Source organism: Colletes gigas, unplaced genomic scaffold (assembly GCF_013123115.1).
Source record: "Colletes gigas isolate AHSC1104 unplaced genomic scaffold, ASM1312311v1 Colletes_gigas_Sc00037, whole genome shotgun sequence".
Lineage (NCBI taxonomy): Eukaryota > Metazoa > Arthropoda > Insecta > Hymenoptera > Colletidae > Colletes > Colletes gigas.
In genome coordinates, this window is record NW_025106666.1 from 1137972 (window position 1) to 1156238 (window position 18267).

The 18267-nt window shown below is 33.6% G+C and overlaps 1 protein-coding gene across 6 annotated transcripts in view; it reads left to right on the forward strand.

Annotated features, from left to right (window-relative positions):
- The first annotated feature begins 495 nt into the window (after positions 1-495).
- Positions 496-18267, forward strand: part of LOC122402578 (syntaxin-binding protein 5) — a 53700-nt gene continuing 35928 nt past the window's right edge. For all 6 annotated transcript variants that reach the window (XM_043405503.1, XM_043405504.1, XM_043405500.1 and 3 more), the window contains exons 1-6: positions 496-645; positions 1003-1100; positions 8359-8456; positions 13175-13357; positions 13966-14100; positions 15886-15949. In XM_043405503.1, coding sequence (XP_043261438.1) covers positions 522-645; positions 1003-1100; positions 8359-8456; positions 13175-13357; positions 13966-14100; positions 15886-15949 — 702 coding nt within the window. In that variant the 5' untranslated portion in view covers positions 496-521. The remainder of the gene's footprint in view (positions 646-1002; positions 1101-8358; positions 8457-13174; positions 13358-13965; positions 14101-15885; positions 15950-18267) is intronic.

Consider the following 18267-nt stretch of genomic DNA (forward strand, 5'->3'; position numbering starts at 1 on the left):
TGGCATCTCTGCGCATGACTGAAAAAATCATATTGGTTACACTGACTTGGCAGCTCCAAAAGAGTTCACAATCTTTTTATTGCTAGTAACTAAAAACTATGCGAATTTAATTACTTAATAACTTTACGCGTGTAGACTTAAGTTTTGATGGGTTATTATTTAAAAACTATTAACTACTCAAAGGAAATTCATTATACTTTAAATGAAAAGTTTCCTTTATTCTTTTACGGTTAAAAATTTCGTGAAATTGTGTTGTGCTCGAATATATAGAAGAATACATGTGATAATTCAGTGAATGCAGCAAAGTTACTATAAAAGGAAACGGTTAAATTCTCTCTAGTGGCAAAAATGGAAGGTCGCATAGGGAAGTGCATGCTAGTGACTTTCCTTTGAAGCGAGGCCGGAATGATGTGCCTGATTGTACCATCTTTGTAGTCATAAGAACCTGGTATAAACATCTGCCATAATGTTTTTGTTCACGATTGCGCACAGAATACGTTCGCGACCGTGCGGGAGTCCACATGAGCCTGTTGCCAGTTATTGATCCTGACACGGTTAAACAACACTGCATTGCCGTTAACTACGAAAACAATTCTAGTCACGAAGCGTTTGCAAAAACGCGCCGACATACAACCACGGTTACGTGTGCGTTTCTATTTCTACAAAGTATTGTGATATCAAAATGTGCTGTGTTTCTTCGACGTCATCTCTGTTCTGTCAAAATGTAGAAGTCCCGTAAGACTGAAATATCGATAAGTGACATTTGTCATTGGTACGCAAAGATGTCATCGGTAGTTTTCCTCGAAAAAGGAACACGTAACTAGAGTGTGACATAACTTTTTCCTATTACAAAATTTGTATGTACCTTTGTCGATCGAAGTCTTTTAAAAATCTTAGTATCTTGGCTCTGAAATTTAGGAAGACTTGAATTTGTGTCGCTGCTGCACATGTGATCCTCTAGGTATTGTCTTCGGTCCGTAATGAAGAAGTTTACAATTAAAGGTGTGCTTGACGGGTTCCGATCATCGGTACCTCAGCCCGTCAAACCTGATCAGGAAATCGTCGAAAATTTACGGCCGGAACACTTTCAAGTAAAAAAGGTCAGTGGTATTCACTTTATCTTCATTTCTTTTAATGTAACAATTTTTAACAATATAAAACAAACATGTGCAAACAACTAAGCACATTATTGAAAATGTACAATGCCCCCTTTTTAAAATGTATATTTTTTATTTGATTAATCTATATTAATGATATACTACAATGTGGGCTGCTTTATCACTAGATTTTTACAAGTGTCAAATCAAAGAAAATAATATGTAACTGGAGTAATTATTGTCATTAATATATGATACTGTAATGGTGTCAATGTGTTTAGGAATGTATACGTATAATCAATATGTTACAGAAAATTATTATTTTTCCTTTCAAAATTATTAAATAAACATTCAGTTTAAATAGAAGCAAAGCAATTAATGATAATAGAGAAAAAAACAATTTATCAATAGATATGTGTTTCTAACCAAATGTGATTAGATAGTATATTGCATTACTTGTTTCAATTTTTGTTTTATTATATTAGCAAATATAAATTATAAGTTATAAATATTCTCAACACTGCTAAATTACATGGTTGTAACAATAGACTATTCATAATTTAATAGGTTATTTGACATTGTTGCTGTTACTATGGTTTTGTGAATTCAAGAGTATAAGAACTACAAATCAATTCATAAATACAAGCCAAGGAACAAATGTTACTATTGATCAAAGAACTTGGATAAAATGAGAGAGATACAATGGATATTCATTTTTGGCTCAATGTTTTTAAAATAATATGCATGCAAGCTATATAATTTATTTCTAAGATTGGTTCAATTAATGGGGAATTTTGAATTCTGTTTTGCATTTTTGAAGTTTATAACTCCAAACCAGCTGTATAACTATGTGACAAAGTTCAGATTGAATTATGCAATAGACTAAGTGTTGAGAAACTATGAGTGAGATTGAGCAAATCTTAGTTTTATTTAAGAAAACAAGGCTACTGATTGCCAAACATAATAAAAACTTATGTTTAAAATTTGCTAAAGAATATTGTTAGCAAACCTCTGCAGACTGCGTGAAAGTTATTTTTACAAATGGGTCTGAGTTTAATTGATTGAATTTTAATGGAAAAACTTTTATGTTGGATAACATGTTATCCAAGAATTTTCTGCAAAATCTATAAATTCGACTATGGAGGGTTCAGAGGGATTTTTAAATTTTTTAGAAATGATGCTACAAAGCATAGATCTTATTGATGGAGTAAACATAATTATAGATCAATTAAATGGGACTCTGTTTTTATTTACAAACAATCAAACGTCAGTGGCTTGGATTATATATACTAACAATGATATTGAACATATGGTTTGCAAGATAAAACAATTTTTAAGTGTGAGAGATATAACGATTTTACTTTCTCAACTTCCCCATTTTTACGACTATGTTACAAACAATTTCGTACAATAATTTTTGTCAGTTTCAATGTGTACGCAATACCGCGAGTGCTTTCGAAAGCGTATAGGAAGTTTTAGATCAGAGGTTGGCAACCTGCGAAATCATTTGATCTTACAGTCTTCGAACGAAAAGTCATAGCCCTTGAATGGCGATGATTTTACAAAATAATTCAAAGGTTTATTTCGGTTTTTTGTTTGGTTTAAACTAAATCTCTAGGGACTTTATATTTTAATGATATGGACTGATGAAGGTGGTAGGTGTTAGAGTAAAAACTTAATATTATTATCCCTCTCGCTGTAAATGTTATTTTTTTTTTAGAACCATAGTATAAAATTATATCTTACGAGTTGGGGTTCAGAGTCTACGAACCGATGTTTTACCGGGTCCAGAAGCCACTGAATAAGAATGGAATTTTGTAGACAAACTGACGTGCAGGTAGATAATACCGAAAGCTCCGGGATAAGCTGGTTTTCCTGAACAAACCAGTGACAGGCTAACACCCGGAAGTCACCGGGATGAAGACGATTTTCGTGGACATACCGATATGTGGCTTACACCGGGGGCCACAAGATGATTAGGTTTCGTGAACGAACTAACGCTAGGAGCTACTAGAGTTAAATAGTTAAGCCTTCGTAACTTTATAGGGATATACAAAGGCGAACATATTCTTAGAAACACTTGTTAACGTTAGATTCTCTTGTCGGTGCTATCGTATAAGAAGGATATATGAAGAAACATGTTATTAAGATTGTTTAGATATTGCCTCCGAAAATCCGCCATTGCAACATAATTTACTCCACTGCATATTCGTAGGAATAAGAATAAGAAAACACAAACTGTTTTAATATCAAAATTGAACTTCTAGACCGAAATACCCCCTTAAATATTTCAAATGAATATACAAGTGAACGTATCATTAAGGTTAGAAATACATAATCAAAAGAAAAAAAACTCTCAGTTAGGTTCCGACTGTCGTAACGATAAGATCTCTGTTCGCGAGTGCCGCTGTGTTTATGTTTACGCTACCACTGATTTAATTCCGTTTATCCACTTTATCAGTTGTAGTGTTTGAATTGATGCAAAATTTATTAACGAGTGCTGAACTGCAAGTGGGGGAAATGATTATGAATACAAGGATTATTATAATCCTGTTTCATACGCATCCAAACCAATGAAATCATAAATTTCACCAAGCGATAGTTATGGGAATCTTAACTTAATAATTCTAAAATAACTTCGTCTCGCCTCGTACTGTACGAAAGTAAGGCAAAGTCTATTTGTTTTTGTAAATGTCTGTGATATCTCGCCCTTGTTTTTTCGATTGTACAAATCATGTTCAACGAATACTGACACTTCATTTCTGTCGCGAGATTCACGGATGTAAACCAATTATCGCGTGTCACGGAACGTTATGGATTGACTCCGTTAATTTTTCGACATCACACGACGGCACACTGTCTCGTGTTATCATTCGTCCAACATATGGCTCAGTATTTATCATCTATGATGTCTCTGTATCATTACACAAGACAACCTTTATCCCTTATTTATCAGGTTTACTCACGGTATATACTCAAACACGGCCGCGAAAACCTACAATAACAGTTTAATTTTGAACTTTATATATTCTGTCTTGAATTCTTTTGGACAGAGTGCAAGGAAATTATATGTATGTATAAAGTTATCAAAATTGATCTTGACCTATAAAAATATGCTGAAATTTTTTTATTGCATCGCACTCGTCGTGAGGATAAAAAAAGTCCTTTTGAAAAATGTTGCTGGAAGTTTTAATAACTTTCAAACGGACTTTATTGGCAAACTTTCACACATTTTACAGTTGGATAAATGGTCAGTTCTCATTGATACTGAAATCTTCTATCGTTTAGAATGACGCGATATTAACACGTTCACTGCCCTGGTGGTCACAAGTGACCGGCACTTTGAGCACACGCGTTACAATATTGTTTACAATGGAAGAGCCTTAATAATGGTATATAAATAACGCTACTTCCACTAGGAACGTTATAAAATAATAGATACATCGTTGAATTATCGAATATTTCTATGCTTCACCCAAAGAATAATTTCCATCTGCTTCGCCGATAACACTCTGTTTACTTTGTGACTAATTGTCCGATTGCAAGCTGTAAGAACGTTGGCCGATAAAGTCTGTTTAAGAATTATTGAAACGTTAACGCACATTTTTCAAGAGAACGGTCGAGCCACGATCCATGGCTCTTTCGAGAGTTTTTCTCCTCGAGTAGAATACGACGCAATGAAAAAAGTTTGATCTCGATTTTTTAGGTCGAGGTCAATTTTGAGGCAACTTTTCTTGGTGTAGAATCTCGCTGTAACGATCGTGGCAGGAAAGAACTGACAGCGAGAGACAATTAGAGGAACATTCTGCCCTGGAAGGTCAATTTTTAACCTTTTCTCGGCCCTTTTTAATTTCTTCCAAAAAAGATTCTCGTGTATGATTCATAGAATGACTGTTACATCGGACTTAATTAAATATTTTAACAGTTTCATTTGACCTCCGATATACTCTGATACACGCTGAAGTAAACTGAGAAACCTTGGCACATTCTCCTGTCCGTTGCAAAAATATTCATTCAGCCTATACATGAACCATGATCCTTTCGCTCAATCACCTCTCGTCCCGCTAACGTTTCTCTTAACTTTCTGTTGATTCTGTGAAACGTGGATCTCAGGTACACGAGAAGAAGTGTACCACTTTTCTCCTTTCCAAACAGGTAGTTCAGTGCTTATTTGTTGCTTATCGCTCCCCTTCTACTCTTTTCAGAGCCACCTGGTTTTCCGGGTACCATCGTCTCTCTTATTTCCTCTCCTATCCTCTTGAGGAGTACTTGCCTGTATATTTTATACAAGGTAAGCATTTGCGTGACCCTCCCGTCATACATCTTCACCCCTTTTCTTCTTTTCACTATTGGTACAATCGCCCCATCCTTTCGCCTTTCCACTCTGCGTTACGGAGGGTGCGGTGGAATTCTTGATGCAACTGAAAAGTGAGGGATTCCACGTTGAAAAATGCATTAATAATTTGCTACAAAGCAGTTTGAATTATTTATACGCGTTATAAATTTCACATATGGTACTTGCAAGAACATTGAAAATAAATCAGTCATATACAGAGTGTTCGGCCACCCTTGGGAAAAATTTTAATGGGAGATTCTAGAGGTCAAAATAAGACGAAAATCAAGAATATCAATTTCTTGATGGAAGCTTCGTTAGAAAGTTATTAAAAGATTAAATTAAAAAATTTCAAATCATTCACGGAAAATTTATTTTTGGTTGCGGGGATCAATTACAATTACTTTTGGTGAATACACATACCTTCGAAATCTTAACCATTTTCGAGAAAAAAATTCCTTATCGAAAATATAATTTCAGGCCAGAAATGTCACTCCAAAATTTCATGCGTATCTTTAAAACGTCATAACTTCTGAACGGATTGAAGGATTTTAATGTTTAAAAATGCTAATAACGCGTATTTTAGCGAAGAATATATAGAAATTCTAACATTATTGAAAAAGTTGTTCCTTGACCCCGTAAAACGAGAAAACCCTATAAAAATAGTCCAATTTTCAAATAGCCATAACTCCTACAATAGTGAATATATCTCAATGAAACTTTTTTCTGAAGTAGATATCATGGGTACCTGCAAAAAAGTATTAAACAACTTTTCTGTAGAGCGTCAAATAAAATTACTAAAAATCATAAACGAATTTCTAAGAAAAATCGACAGGAGTGCCTAAATTTTTCGACGAAAAAATAACTTTCAAATCGTTCTAAAAAAATTATTTTCGGTTGCGGGGGTCAATTACAATCACTTTTGGTGAATACACACACCCCCGAAATCCTACGCACTTTCGAGAAAAAAATTCTTTACCAAAAATATACTGTGTGGCCGGAAATGTTTCTATGACTTTTTAACGAAGCCTCATTCAACAAATTAGTATTCTTGATTTTTGCCTTATTTTGGCCTCTAGTATCTCCCATTAAAATAATTCCCAGGGGTGTCCGAACACCTTGTATAGATATATTTTGTATTGAATTATTTACACGCGTTATAAATTGTATGTTAACTAGGCTGGTACATAATTACAAGAACACAACCAAGTCGGGATTTTTTCAATTATTCTGTGGTCCATCGGCTGTAAAATAGACGCTGCATTCGCCGGAAGGAATTGCACTCGAATCTCATCGGTCTCGTCTTTGTTTTTTCTGGCGGAATGCGCTGTACAATTATCTAGTAACAGCAGCATTTTTCCACGAGTACCGCTTTCAATTGTCTTTTGACGTTGGTTTAAAATGGTTCTCAAACTAATCCATCGAAAATAATCGGCAATCGATTCTCGCGATGCTTCAGGACCCCTAAAACTCAATCTTTTATAGTTGTAATATTCTCATTGCAAACAGAAATTTGAATATCAACGCAATTTCGAATTTTTTGTTTCGTTCCAGCTTTACGAAAGTGTCTAATGTTAATCGATTCGCGAGTTCTCGGGGATAAAAATGAATCTAAATAGGATCATGTTTGGATTATTTTTAGCTACAGTTTTCAAAAGACATTCGATTTTGTATGAATTAAAAATAGTCCGGGCAAGGTCGTGTTGGAACTCATTTTCATCGTGGAAACCTCACCAACCTATTGATAATGCTTTTACGAAGATACACCAAGAAACGCGAAAGCTTTTAGTTTGCATTAATAGTGGCCATGTAGCCTTTGTAGTTCAGCCAACCGGGTTTCAAATCTACAGTTGCCAACCTTTCGGAGTCAATGTGTCTCACACCGAAAAACAAAATAGCGGCGGGGATGATTTATTATCCGAACGAAGGAGAACAAATTCGTTTGTAAGTGGAGAGCGTGAAATTTGATTAATCTTTGGGAAAGAAAATAATTATTCACTTTCTCTATACGATTCTGAATGTGGGGATCTCGACTATAAGAGAAGTTTTTCTGAAAACCGGAGGAAATTGAAGAGTCTTAAATTGGGAAAATCAAGTCAACAAAGGCGCGGTATTCGTTTACGATGAATTTAGGGCAATTTCACGAGCAAATTTATCAAATTTATCGACGCAGTGTACCGAAAGATTACTTCAAGCATCGACGTATTAATTGCAGAATTTTAAGCACGGTATCAAGAAAAATGACAATATTTTTCGATGTAAACGCGAGATATTAGATTGAAAGCTACGGCGAAAATAATATTTTTAATACTGACCAGAGTGGTTTCCAGTTGAAAATGCACTCTGGTAGAACGTTATCGCATAAGAGTGAGAAAGGACAAGTGCTGCAATAAAGCCCGTGTCAGCAATCGCTCATAGTTATACTATCCAACCTGCAATTTCAGTCGGCGATCAGTTACTCTCGTTCGTCGTACCGATCGCATTTACTGTTCCAAAGATATTGAAATTTCCACGCCGGGGAAGATAATAAAAAATGAAATTTTTCTGTCTATGAACGTTCGAGTTGCGTCAGACGTTTTCTTTTGTCCATTTCTTTTTCAGTTGCACGCTAGACATCTGAAGAACAGATAACAAGGCCCATTATTAAAATGAAAAAAATAATTAATGCATCGAAGAACATAATAACCATTTTACTTCCATCTGGTTATTTAGTGTTCGGGTGTTAACAGATAAAATAGGGGAAGCGAGGTATTCGCATCATTGAAATTGTAATATTGACCGAGCTAAATATATACGCATTGAATGCTGAAGGAACAAAGCTACTTGTCGCTTCGTTTTATTTGTTCTCTAGTCCTTGCGGAGTTGAATAGACTTTCAGACGACTAAAACGGGAAAGACGAAATGAAACGAACGGCGTTTATGTTTCAGACGTTCAGACATGGGTTTCCACATCAGCCGACAGCAGTGGCGTTCGATCCGGTTCAGAGGCTCCTTGCGATCGGTACCAAATCGGGATCCCTCAGGATGTATCCTTTGAGAATTTTTAAATATGATAATGGACGATTACGCAAGCGAAATGTAAATGCTAATCTGAATATTCATTACAGCTTTTTCGCCTGATGTTTTTCACACCGTCCCTCTTTATCATTCTAATCGGAAAGCTAGGGTAAATACTCCGGTCTCGATTTTAATTTCATTTCGTCATGGAACGGTAAAATAAAGTACGAGGGTTGCTTAAAAACACGGTGAATTATTTTGTTTTCTCCGCGTGTGGATTGCCCCCAACGTTTTCTCCGTTACTTGAAATAGTTTATAGCTTCTTGCATAGTTTGTTTTCGAATAGAAACTTTAAGGCTGGTTTGCAAACAAATGAAGAAAAGGACGTAAGAAATCTATTGCGATACTTGGATGAGGATAGCAGAGTTCTTCGAGCAGCGAAAACTATACTAACGAAGATGAATTTATGTCGCCGTATGGGGAAGAAGAGTATCATAGTAATAGTTGTCGTGCAGGAAAATTATCTAAGAGAATTGAATTTTTTTCTTTATTTTTCTATACTTAATTCTGTTTTGTTTTCACAGTAATATGTCGAAGAATTTGTAATAAATTGGTAAAGAAATTTAGCGAACAATAAATACGATTTTTATGATTTTATCTCATTTATGAAAAAAGGGCACGTAAACCAACTTTTATGAAAGTTTAAAAAAAGAAATGTCCGTTTCTAGAACATTTAGGGCATACTACTGTGTTAAGAAAAAATTCTTTATTATTGAATCGCATTAAATAATTCCTTTAATTGAAAACTTTGAATTTTCTCGAAATGGCATTTTCATGTGCGGTGCTCTTTTTCCATCCAGTGCCTCGATTGTAGTCTTTCGTGCAAACGTTTAAAAAGAAGAATTCTGGTTATTTTTGGGTATCCCCTCGTATATGGGTCATTGTCAACCAGGTCACCCCTTTGCCCAGAATAGTTTTTGATTTAAAGCTTTTTTCGGGGATGCAAAATGCATATAAGCTCTCGAAAACCGTATGCCATTTTTTGGTATTGAAAATAGCCGTTCCAATATAGCGAAAATTAATTGCAAAAATGACATGTTTTACAGATAAAGCCATATCGAATCGATTTTCAATTTAAATAAGTAAACATATATTTTCCTATTTTTACACTACTTCGCAATCGAAATTAAAATGAATGAAATTTATAAATAAATTAATAAATTATTTTTATTTTTCAATTGCAAGAGGTATTTATGGTAAAAATATTGAAAACACATAAACTGTAGGCACCGTTGTGTATTTCATGCAAGCTCGAGTGTCACAGCTAGCTTGACAACACTTATTTTATTGCATCTATTTTTTTCATAATTGTTCCACGAAAAAATACAGCTCTGGAATTTCTATGGAAAAATTATTTGCGATTGTTACAGTATTCCAAGTGGCATACGAAATCGACATTGACCTTATCTTTTTGTGCTCCTTGCTAGAGAGTACTTTTCACATAACTGATCGACAGTATCGGCGCCTATCTTCGTCATACTATAAAAGGAAAAGAAAACATCTCTACAATCAGCCGATCCGTTCTGTCGGAAAGTTCATTCACCCGTGCATTCGTTGGAAATTTTCTCGATACTATAGTGTAAATAATCTATAATTTCCACTTCAGTGGGATCTCACGGACCGACCTCACTGTCTCTTTATTTTACAATATACACAATACCCTGGCTAGGAAGACACTGACGGTACGTTGACACATGCATAGTGATTCACTTTTCGACAGTATACAAAAGCTCGTGCACCAGATATTATGGAATCACTGGTTAATAAATACTACAGTGATCATACCGAAAGTATCTTTCTTCCCTAATTGTTATGATCAAAATAAAGAAAAGTTATAAGGTAGCAATTATCTTTTCTGACCAAAGTGTTTTTAATTATGAATAACGATTTTAGGCGACTGGACATTTTTTCCCCATTGACGATAACCATTACGGACGAGGGATATTTATTTGCTTATAATAATTATAATTCTAAAACTTGCGTTATTGCAATAAACATTGGACTCAAATATTCAGAATATCCATTTATTTCTCCATTCATAAAATAATCAATATTTTACAATTTTATAAATCTATAACCAGTGAAATATTATTGACCTACATACGTTTATAACCATCAGGGACTATTTAATATTTCATGTTATTAATTACAGGAGTTATAGAAGTTTAAGTTAATTATGGAGTGCAGTTGTTGACATAATTAAACTTAAAAGTAGTTGTCTAGGATTCTATGAGATATGGGAGTTATAGAAGTTTAAGTTAAGCTATATTATTGAATGCAGTTATAGTCGAAGTCATTAAACATAAAAATTGTTTGTGATTGCGTGAAAACTTCACATTACTGTGTATTAGAGTCAGATGGAACACGGTCGGTGAGATTTTCTTGCGAAATACATTTTCACAGCGGGTAATTTCCATTCGATTATTAGTTTCGATGCAGAAATTTACTCGACATGAACGAAATTGTTACATTTTATTGTATTCATTACACAGCGCAGTTGTTTCATGGTTCGTCAACCATGTGTTCTTTCACGTGGTTGCTTCTATTGGTCTACTCTAAAGAGTTAACAGAGGGTGGATGTTCATCACGGCTCGATAAGCTTCCTGGTTGGTATCGAGACAGGCAGTCGCTACAAAGTAACTACTTTCAACTGAACGGTGCGCTTTGTTGTCCAGTACAATATCCGAACACCCTCGGTACAAGGGAATCGATCTTCGTATCAGGAATACAGAAAATCAATGGTTGCACCAGGTTGTAATAAGAAAAAAAAACGAAAATAATTAGTCGATTTCTATAACTGACTTCTTGGATTTTCATTTACAGTGCCGAACAAAAGTATTGCCACACTTACTATTTTATAATACAATATTCAAATTAATATTTTGTTTGTAATCCTTTTTGTCTTATTACACTTTGTAACCGATTAGGCATCGAATGTACTAAATTTTGTGTTACTTCTGAACCGATTTCGTTCTATTCCTTCATAAGTGTATCTTTTAATTGCTCTTTTGTCTTAATAAGGTGTTTTCGGATCTTTCTTTCTAACTCATTCCATATGTGTTCAATCGGATTTAAATTCGGCGATTGAGGAGGGGTTGGCAATGTATGGGGTGTATTAAAAACAATCCATTGGCGGACAATATAAGCAGTATGCTTGGGATTATGATCTTGTTGGAAATAGTAGTTTTCCTGAAGATTTAATTTTTCCACACTTTTTTTAAGTTTTGTTTCAAAATATTTAAACATACAAATTTATCCATAATACCGTCTATAAAAACTAGTTCTCAAAGTCCAGAGGAACTCGTACAACCCCATACTAATACACTACCATCCCCGTGTTTAACAGTTGAAACTATGTTATGTGAATCCAACTCGGTATTACGCTTTCGCCATATTCTTATTTATTTAATATAAATTTTTGTGTACATACATTTCTGCAAACTCTAATCTGTTTTTTCGATTAATTTTGCTGATCAATGGTTTTCTTCTAGCCACTCTTGAATTGTACCCGGCACTTTTAAGAACTCTCCGGATAGTTGTAGGATGTACATCTACCTTATTTTCACTTTTCATTTGTGCCGCTATTTCTGTAGAGGCAACTTTAAGATTTTTTTCTACAATCTTGGTAATTTTTCGTTTATCTCGTTCTGATCATTTCTGTGGACGACCACTTCGCGGAAGATTTTTTACATTTTGTTCGTCAGGAAACCGTTTAACGATATTTATTACGGTGAAACGACTTCTATTTACTATTTCAGCTATTGTAGAATATGAATTTCCCTCTTTTGATCATTTTAATATAATTTTTCTCTCTGAAATTGTTGTTTCTCGTGTTTTTCGATACATTGTTGTGTTATTCACTTTATTACAGACAAACTTAGTAAGAAATAACAAATGAATATCAAATTGAATCTCGGGACTTCCCTGGATACAACAGCCATGCCAATATTATAAATATTTACATAAGTGTTTCATAGAAATATTAAATTTACAAGTGTGCCAATACTTTTGTTTCGTCGAAAACTGTCCTCTGTGTATTTGTTACTATTTTTTATTATTGCAGGTCTACTTAATCGCTTTATTTCGCGAGATACTTAAAGTTCAAACCCCAAACTTATATTTTATACCAAAAATAAAGAAGACGTTGTGCTTTATTCACAGCTACATAACATTTTATTTGAAAATACAGTCTGTGCCAATACTTTTGTTCGGCACTGTATATTAGTTTTCACGTCAAAGATGACTTCTTCGTTGTCGCAAGTTAAAATTAAGAATAACAGGAAAGTAAGATCATCCTTGAACTCAATCGTAGTTGCACGTGCCTATAGAGTTTAATTCAAATCGTTATATTTCCTCGTCAGTCACAAATCTTTTATTTATTATAGTTATGTAGATAAGATATTACTTCTATCACGTAACCGGGATATATACTCACTTCCGGTTTTCGGTGTTCAACACCTACACTTATAATTTATGATATAGTGTTATAAAAAATGGCGGCCTTAATATGTTAGATCTAACATAGGGTTTCCAAAATGCTTTTTTCTTCAAATACTGGGACATTTTAAAATAAAAATAAATCTATTTATATTGCATGTATATTGCACTTTAAATACCATGTTGGTATAAATACACATACAGTTTGAAATAGTATATTTTTCTTAATTAAGACGTTAACAAAAACCAGTCTCGGTCGACCAGGTGTGGATGCACACGTTAAACACGAGGGATGCACAGCTGTGATACAATTACAATTTTTGATCAACGAGGGAGCTTTAGTGTCCGCCACCGCGGACGATACTTTGCACCTATGGAACTTCCGGCAGAAAATACCACAGGTTGTGCAGAGTCTCAAGTTCCAAAGGGAAAGGTCAGTTTTCGTTAATTCCCGCGTTTAATTAAATTTTAATAACGCAAATAAATAGTTGTGAATTTTTTTTATCTCATCGTTTTGTTGCAAATCGATATCTTCGTCACTTTTAACGATAGGGGGAAACTTTCAAGTTACAAATTGTTCGATTCGAAGGAATTATGATCTCAAGATCATATTTTTCGGGATTTCCAGGCTCTCATTATTTATTTAAACAAGCTGTGTATTTTTCAAACGTCGTGAAATATTTTGTAAATGATTTTTCTGGTCGATGCATTTTGTCATTTTTTAAAGAACTTTACAGATTTGGCTCTCCAAATTCATCCCTCACAGATCAAGTTCACCCTTTTGCAAATTGAGTTTTTCTACAAATTAGTTTCCTTGAGCCATTGCATAAAAATTGTAGTATGTAAAAATAGTTTCATAACTATTGATAGCTATAGGTAGATATATTATTTGGCTTTTGAGTTTACCCACAAAGTGAATTTAATTTGCAAAATGGTGAATGTGATCCGTGAAAAAGTTGATTCGAGGTGCAAAGTCTGTATTAGGCAAGCGATGACAATGAACTGTTGAAAATGATAAAGTTATCATTTATTTTCGAACAGAATAACGTACATCCATCTGCCGCTACAAAGTAAATGGCTGTATGTTGGCACGGAAAGGGGAAACATTCATATACTACATATCGAGACGTTTGTCCTCTCTGGATATGTAATTAATTGGAATAAGGCTATCGAAATGTAAGTACACAGATACTTATATTCACCAATTAATTATAGGTATGATTCATAATGATCAGAGTCATACGTACAGAATAATATGAAATAATAAAAAGAACAAACTATGCAATTGACATAGTTTTCAAATGAAATTATGTCCAGTATTTTGCTTTAATTATTCCAGGGAAGTAATTTCTGTCTCATACTAGATTTATCGATCCACCTACGTCAGTAATATACGATAGAAATAACTAAAAAATTAGATCTTCCCACAAGTGGAACGAAATACTTTTCAACAATGATTTTATCAAGTTTTCAGATCGTTATGTAATAAAATTTTTAAATATATTGATTAATTTGTTGAAGGAAGATTCTTTATTAGACTTTCCAGGACATACGTTAGATGTTTCGACTAAATGAGACCACCTAAAAATCCAGCTTATTTATTGTTGTACAAAAAAATTTCTTAGGACATTCGTCAAAATTGTTTCGTTGTTTGACAATCACATTTGAACAATGCGTCTTATTTCTTCCATTTCAGTTATTTACCGAAATAAAACGGCGCGAATTAAAAATTCTCGCAGGAATTTAAAAATGTCTATCTACGAATAAAAATAGAAATATAAAAGTAACAGAATTTCCCTGCAGAACAATTCCCATTCCATTCCAAAGCCAGACCAGTTTACAAATTAGGCCATAAAGATCATAATCCCGTCGCGGGGATTATTAATAAAAATGTAAGGAACCCGCCGGTTCCTCAAATATTGAATAAATTACCATTTTTTCGAATCAGACGATGATGCAACGATTGCATGGTGCCATTTTGTCGATCTAAATGGAAGCGTCGCGAATAGATCGGGGTTAACGTATTTTTTTAATGGAATGGTTATTTATTTACCTTGCGTTACTCGCGAGGAAGTGCTATTTTTGTGATAAATTAATATCACAGGAGTTGAACGAAGAAGTTGTGCTCTGGTGGTGTGGTGCATGAGTGTGATTTTAAATGTGTTGTAATAAACTAAATATATCTTAGGTAATGATACTGAACGAACATACAGGAATTATCTCGTAACCGAGATGACTCCATTTCGAGCGAAGTTGCCCAAAATGTTCAAGTAGAATCATTTTGTTTGTAAAAGATACAAGACTAGGTCATCGACAATAGTTTTGAAGATATTTTATTTTGTTTTCTTTTTTTTTTATATATATATATCGCAACTCTGTTTAAACGCTAACAACTTCAGAAGTTTTTCAAATTTTTAAAAGTAAATATTGAAATTTGAAAAATTTCTAATATTACAAGCCCTTAACACTAAAATGCGATTTTTCTTTTAATTAGAATATATATTTACATCGTTACGTTATTGAATCCGTCGTTTTTTGTTAGTCGCCCTACCCTGGAGCTCTTCTAGATCCGCTATTGAGCACATGGATCCGATATTCAAAGTAGATTACTTCGAGAACGAAACCTCGTCCAAAAAGGCTTTTATTTTTGCATATAGAATCAGCTCTTCTTTCCTCCAACCGTGGGACACTATACATTATAAAGCATAGACTTTTCGAGAGGAAAAATAAAATAATGTAAATAAACATAATAAGTGTAATACTATAGAACGCTGTTATTCGAATTTGCACAGCAATTATTGAACGTAAATTAAGGATTATAAGATAGTATTATACGAATATACATATATCTGCATAGATATATAAATATAATAGATATACGTACACAAATACGATACCTTAGTCACTTACCACACGGACATCCACACACACAGATATTATATATGTATATATATTTTTCAGATCTAGAAAGACCCATCCTGGTGCTGTAGTACACTTGAGTGATAACCCTTTAGATTTGAGCAAGGTACGCGTGTTTTTGAGTACATTTTATTTTGCATTATTCTCCATCCTTACCATAAACGTTATATCTTCAATTCTTGGAAATTCTGTCGACAATAATTAAATCAAATTACAATGTGTTAGGATATTTTCAACGTTCATTTTAAAATGTATCAAGAATATCATGTTAAATATTATTAAAAGGATCAGAGTGTGTGCTTGCATGTTGTGTGTATGCATGCGTGCATGCTGCCATTGTTCTAAAGGATTTCATGGAGCTGTTTCTCTAACAAAGTCGCATAACTTCTTTTCTCACGTTACGCAAATATATTTGATTCAAAAGTTATGTAATTCGACCATAAAATGTGCTTATCGTTCGACTGGCAATATAACAAATTTTTAAATTGATTCCAATCGAAAGAAAAACAGAAAATATATTTCTTACGATTTTAATTATTATAAGATCAGTTTGACGTTTAACATGAAACTTAACATATATTAACATACACACGTCTGACATTTTTTAACGAGCAAAACTTCTTTTCCTTGTTCTTTTCCTGCGTAGGTGGCTTTATTTCTTTTTTCATGGTGTTATTGTATTTTACAGATAGTCGTTCCTTCTATATTTAGGGTAATTTACGTTTCATTCTATCTTGATGTTTTATAGCGATGTTGTGGTAGTCTCAAAATGTATTAGGCAATTCACGAAAACTTGCAATCGCAATCATTCATCTGTTTATGTACATTACACCAATTTATCATTCCTATAAATCCATTGGTATCATAATGTTTACATTTGTATGTACATATACAGGATGTCCCTAACGATATTTCAAATGAGTCCTGGACCTCTTATACAATTAATTAGCTTTGTTTAATTACTGCTAGATTCGAAATTCCAGTTCCTTCAGTATATTTAATAATAGTTTCATTATATATTACTGTAATTCAATGTTTTTATGTTTTTGAACGTTATCAATCTTGTTTGAGTTAATCCTGATAAAAGAAGTTTCATTTGAATATAATAATATTACTTTGAAAATAATCCCATTTTTATTGCACGTCTTTTAAAATAATTGTAAATAAAATCACACCTGTCCCACAGAAAATTTTAGCATTAACGGTGGCCAGTGTATTAATAGTGTATCCCTGTCATATCTACCCTTAATTATCATAAATAGTCGGAGGATTAGGTCTCTAAAAAGGTTATACATATTTGTATTACTTAACAATGGCAGAGAAAAGAATAGAAATAAACTCGGTAAAAGGAACAATAAAACATGAAAAGCAAGAAGCTTGCAAAAATAATTAGTGTTCTTAATTTTGTATTCGTGACACGTTCACTTTTAATTATCGTGAATTGTTGAGGTTTAGATTATATTTTTGTTCGGTTTAGAGCAAAGTACGAGAGGGTCAGGTCTCTAAAAAATTTACATGAATTTGTATTACGCGATAATGACATAGAAGAGAATTAAATAAAGTCGTTAAAGGAAATACTACAAATAAATAACATTTTTAGTGTTTTTATTCGATCTTTTTTTAGTTTTACCTTCATTACTGTGGATAATCGAACCTCTGCTGTAATTTCCGCGTTATTTGTGAAATAAAAATGCATTCCATTCTGGGATATCCTGTATTTTCAATACGGAATATTGCATTCCCTGTCACTTATCTCCCATTATATGTGTGTACGCGCATATATACTGTAGTATTGACATTTTATGTCATTTGTGTCAATATTCGCATATGCTGTATGCAAGCATTGTCTACTTCGGTGTTGTAGGCGATCTGTTTAATCATTTTCATGCTTGAAGGCATTTAATTACAATAAACTTTTGGAAAATTAAAATCTGCAAACTTAATTTTTTCGCACAGCATAATATACATTTATTATTGTTAACTAATATTCTATTATTTACAGTCAGAAATTAATATTACACGGTGAAATAGCTTATATGTTTAATAACGTCCATTCTATGTATGTGGTGTGACGCTAGAGCGGTAAAATGTGAACAAATATCGACTACACATTTTTCGAAAGAAATGGAATCATGCATAATGAATCATTTACGTATTCCAGCACTTTTTCTAATAATAGTCGTTACAAATTTTAGATATTTCGTTTCCACAGTTCATCGCAATGCATGTTAATAACAAACATGCACGTTCTAGTCAGTTTTCTGGAAGTCCTCGGTTTATTAGAAATTCATTCATCTTTCATGTTTCGATTCATGATTACACAAGTGTTTCAATGATACTGTTGATCGGTATCACTTAAACTCTAATCCCTTAGAAATTCTAAGAACCACTCTGCACCACATTCTAGAGGTGTCCAAGTGCTTG